At 59.9% G+C, this 4,887-nt stretch overlaps 1 protein-coding gene across 1 annotated transcript in view; it reads right to left on the bottom strand.

Moving 5' to 3' along the window:
• TPO (thyroid peroxidase) overlaps positions 1 to 4,887 on the bottom strand; it is a 16,863-nt gene that overhangs the window by 9,060 nt on the left and 2,916 nt on the right. Inside the window, exons 3-7 of the mRNA XM_015561790.1 lie at positions 4,539 to 4,627; positions 2,948 to 3,032; positions 2,133 to 2,296; positions 1,268 to 1,400; positions 190 to 319 (exon numbers count right to left, since the gene is read on the bottom strand). Coding sequence (XP_015417276.1) covers positions 190 to 319; positions 1,268 to 1,400; positions 2,133 to 2,296; positions 2,948 to 3,032; positions 4,539 to 4,626 — 600 coding nt within the window. The 5' untranslated portion in view covers position 4,627. The remainder of the gene's footprint in view (positions 1 to 189; positions 320 to 1,267; positions 1,401 to 2,132; positions 2,297 to 2,947; positions 3,033 to 4,538; positions 4,628 to 4,887) is intronic.

Genomic DNA, 4,887 nt, shown 5'->3' with positions numbered 1-4,887 from the left:
TTTAACCTGCGCTCCCCTCGCTACCGGATGACGTGAGTTCCTCTGCCACAAGGGGCCCTACCCGCAGGGGAGAGGGGGAGGGGGAGGGGACCCCACAGACACCGCACACAGCCCGCTACCTCCCCCCGGGCTCAGGGACAGGTCATGGAGCCTAACCCTAATGCAGGTCACACAGTGTCGGGCACTGACCGGGGGCAGGGGAACCCCGTTGTATAAGAAGTGGGGGTTCCAGCCTCGGGGCTCACTGATGCTGTCTTCGTAGGCGGGCGGCAGCCACCGGGCCAGGGCCGTGTTGGAGGCGCCCCACCGGGGATGGTCTCTGTGGAGACAACGGTGCCCAGGTGAGTGGGGAGGGGCGGGAGGAGGAGGGGGGAGGCAGCAGGTCCACCTACAAGAAACCATCCTCAAGGGAAGCCCCCGGGCAGGCTCCCCCGGGCCCTGGCTCAATGCCGCCTCCAGCCAGACTCACACCAGGGGGGCCACCGAGTGAATGGGCTCCTGGGGGCGCATGGACCTGGATCCTCTCACGTTCCAGGTTCCAGGTGTGCCCTTCCCTCAGCCCAGGACACACCTTCCCACCTTTCAACAGCCCTTCTGGCTCAGGTGCCCCTCACACGGGGGCCGCACGGGCGGGGGGGGATCCCTGCAGGACAGAGACTTGGGGGCTCCCACAAAGATGCAGTTTGGAAAGTTGCTGGTGTCTCGTCCCTCAGGCGCCCACCCCGCCCGGGCGCTGCGCCTGCTCCCGCCTCACACGTGCATTTTGTGTGCGAAGAGGCTGCGAGAAGCAGGTCGGACCTGCTGTTTTTTTTTCCTCAGCTCAGAAGCGAGGTGGCGGTCGGGACCTTTGCTCTCTGCCTCTCAGCACCCAGGGTGGTCTTTGTCTACATTTGAGTCCCGGCCTCTCCTAGGCAGGCCTGTCTGTGTGCCTGTCGCAGGGAGGAACCGCGCGTCCCCCTGCTGGTCCCGTCTCAGCCCCGATCGGCGAGTGGGGCCTGCCCACAGCACGAGGCTGAGGCCCGAAACCCGCCTATCACGCACCCTGCTTGTTCCTCCGCGTTCCTGGTCACCCTGTGTGACCCTTTCCCCACCTCCACCCTAGGGTGTGGGGTCCCAGAGGCCCTGCCATTTGGACACAGGACCATGTGGAAGGCAGCAACGGCCAGACGGGCATTCAGACGACGTGTAGAGATGGGTGAGGGCCAGGACAGAGGTCGGGAGGGAGTCCGGTTCCAATCCCACCTGCAGGTCAGGGGTGATGAGCTACCTGTTGTTGCAGGCTCCCGTGATGAGCCGGTACTTGTCGGCCAGGCAGGTGTCCGGACACTGTGGGGGCAGCATGTGGGGCAGGCACCCTGACACGTTGGCGATGGTGCTCAGCAGCTCCTCCGACAGAGCATCTGGGGAACACATCGGCGTAAACCCTCTGTGAGGCCACGCCCCCTGGCCCAGCACCTGCCGTGGGCTCCGGGTCTGGGTCCCACATAATAATCCTCCTGCTCAACCCCCAAGAGCATCCCCACTGCTCAGGAGACGGGCTTTTAAATTTTATTTTTTCTGATCTTTTGGAAAAGCGGGTCTCAAGAGCTCTGAGCCCGGGGAAGGCCAGTTCTCGGGGTGACCATGACCTCGCTGGGCACGTCTTCGGTGGCACACGGCACAGCTGAGGCCTGTGTCCAGCCACGCGATGCTTCAGTGGACGGCGACCACCTGGTATCTACCCTCCCCGCCTAAACCCTGCCGGACCAAGCCCTCTGACGAGATGGTGACCAAATGGAGAGTGGGCTTGAAATTTCTGTAAAGATGAAGGAAATAGCAGGAGATGCTGGTGAATGTTCCAGGTCAGGACCCCAGAAAACAGGCTCTTTCGTTTTTGTGGGTTTTTCTTTTGCCAAGTCTATTGCTGTTTGTTCACAAATTAATTTCGAGCTGGTTCTCCAAACCCAATTTGAATAGGAGAGAAACAGTTTATCCTCAGACGAACAAAAACAGAAGATTGTGTTTTACCAACTGCTGGGTCAGTCCTGCGTGTGAGTAGCAGTCATGCCTTCCTGGGGCCCCGCCCGGCCCCTGAAGGGGTACTCCTGGCGGGCACTCCGGGGGGACCGGGACCCCTCCGAGCGCTCGCTCACCTGTTGGAGGCTGTGACGGCCTCAGGTAAACCCTTCTGTTCATCGCCCACACGGACGTCTCCACGAGCTCCGCTGCTCGGGAAATAGCTCGGCTTGTTGGTTCAGGGAGTTTGGGAGAAGACAGAAGCCGAGATGGAGAAATGATGTCTCTTTTCTTGAGGTTTCTACGGCACAAAGGGGAGATATAAAATCTACTGCTTCTTGCCCAGCTGGTGTTCCCAGGAGCATCGACCTATGAAGCAGTAGGTCACGGTTCCATTCCTGGTTGGGGCACATGCCCACGTTGTGGCTCGATCCCAGTGTAGAGGCAGCCAATCCATGATTCTCTCTCATCATTGATGTTTCTATCGCTCTCTCCCTCACCCTTCCTCTCTGAACAAATTTTTATAAAAGAGAGAACGTGGGCAGATTTAGTCCCACAGCCCTGGTGAACACGGGCTCTATCCCAGCAGCCGTGGCCCTGTCTCCGCAGCAAGTGCCTAATTCTTGGGAGAGGAGCCGCCCACCCGTCAGGACTTCCACCACCCCTCCCCCGCCCCCAGGCCGGGATCGGTCATTGGCCGGGCGATGGCTGTGCTTGGCTCTGTTTTGCCAGAGAAAGACTGGGAGACTGAATAGTGCTTCCTCCGTTGCCTCCACAGACGGTGGTAAGTGCATTAGTCCACGTGAGCTCCGGTTCTGAATTTGCAAAACGGAGACTCTGGGCCAGTTTGGAGGTGGCTGTGAGATGAAACTCAGGAAACAGGCGAAGAAGGTGTCACAGGACCAGGCACCGGGCCGGGCATGGCCGGTCCCCTTTGTGGGCGCCGACGTACCTCTCCCTCGTGCTGTGGGTGGCCGCGTCCTCCAGGCGCCGGCTCTCTTCCAGAACGCTGAGCGCGTGCGAGTCCTCGGACTTCCCTGTGGAACCAGTGCCACCCTCAGCGCAGCACGAACGGCCAGCACCGCGTCCTGTCGGCCTCTCCGTGGTGCAGCTGGGCCCCTGCCCGTCCTCCCACCTTAACCTGTGGCAGCTCGTTGCGGGCAGAGCGCCGGTGCCCGGGCACCAGGACGGACCCACTGCTAGGCCTCAGGTGGGTGCGGCGGCCGTGCCTTTTTCTCACTGGCCCCGGCCGCACGATTCTCTACAGCCTTTTCTGAATATTGTTGTTGCCTGAACCAGCAATACAGAAAACTCATGGTAATATTTGCCTCTTTTAACTCGTGCTTCTTTTTTTAAATCCTCACCAGAGGATATTTTTCAATTGATTTTTAGAGAGAGTGGAGGAGAGAGGGAAAGAAATATGAATGTGAGAGAAACACATCGATTGGGGCCTCCTGCACGAGCTCCCACCAGGGCCCTGGCCGGGAGGAGTCTGCAATCAGGGCCTGTGCCCTTGACCAGAATCGAACCCGGGACCTCTCGGTCCACAGGCCGACGCTCTATCCACTGAGCCAAACCGGCTGGGGCTTAGCCTGTGCTTTTAACGAAAGATAAACCACTCCAATGTGCCCGCAGCTTCCAGTGAAAAGACGCCCACTTTGTTTTATCTTTTAGTCCTTGGGATGGCCAGGAAGAGCCATGGTCTGTTTGTCGTTCAAATTCACGGCTGACCTTCCGTGGCCCCTTTGAGGGCGGCAGGAGGTGGGGCCTCACGAACAGGGCCCAGGCCCTGACAGCAGAGACCCCGGGCCTCCCCTGTGACCCCAGGTCCACGGCGCCTGGACTGGACTTCAGGCTCCAGAGCTGCGAGAATTGAGCATCTGCTGGTTGGGAGTCCGGTGCACACGGTCCACAATGTTGCAAATCCATTTCCAGGTTAAAATGCCTGGTTCCAAGTAAAGGATACGAAGTCTAAGGAACTGGAATGAATTTGTCAACTTTTTCCTTTTTAAACAAAGGCTGCTTGCTCCCTGCTTCTCCCGTCTGCTGGCCACGCCTCTCCTCTGCTGGCCACGCCTCTCCTCTGCTGGCCACGCCTCTCCTCTGCAGGCCACGCCTCTCCCTGCTGGCCACGCCTCTGCTTCCTGCTGTCCATCATCTGCATCTTACTTTCTTTCATGGGCAGGACTTTCTGCTTTAGTCACCAGGTCTGGTGATGTAACACCCTGATTCCCTGAGGGTACCACATCAGGTACTTAACGGAAGGGACTTACGGCAAAGGAGCCAGCAGCTGCTCCCAAACACTCTCCTGCTCCAAGTACCTGAGCAGGTAAATGGACGTCTGTTGAGCACTCCTGGGAAAATCGGTTCTTTTCCAGAAGGAGCTGTTTTAATTCTGTTAAACTCATGAATGGCTCTTCTTTTTCTGGGAAGGGAGAGAACCCGCGGGCCTCCCACCTGCCTCTGCGCCCCAGCGCCCTCTGCTCTGGAATCGAGGGCGGGGTCTTTGCCAGGTCCTCAGACCCCACCCACCTGTCACTTACCCCAGAGGGCCTGGCCCCTCAGGACGGGGAAGAACAGGAGGCTGCAGGCCACGGCCAGCGTGACGCCCAGGGCGGCTGGCGCCCTCATCCTACAACCAAATGAAGAGACACACGCTCAGGGCTGGGTCCCCAGGGGCTGCCTTTTGGGGCAACTTGTCGGCAGGCCCTCTGTCGCTGAACCTTCCTGTCCCCACACGTTGGCAGGTTCCCAGAGGCTGGCGTGGGCAGTGGAGGACCCGAGTCCCTCCCCGAGCGGGAGGGCCGCCCGCCCCGCAGGCTGAGGCGCCGCAGGGTCCTCACGACCCGAGCAGGAACCTGGCCGAGGGGCAGCTGCAATCAGCGGAGCAGC

This window comes from Myotis davidii, unplaced genomic scaffold, assembly GCF_000327345.1.
Source record: "Myotis davidii unplaced genomic scaffold, ASM32734v1 scaffold1395, whole genome shotgun sequence".
Lineage (NCBI taxonomy): Eukaryota > Metazoa > Chordata > Mammalia > Chiroptera > Vespertilionidae > Myotis > Myotis davidii.
The sequence above is the reverse complement of the archived record's forward strand: the minus strand, read 5'-3'. Positions and strand labels throughout refer to the sequence as shown.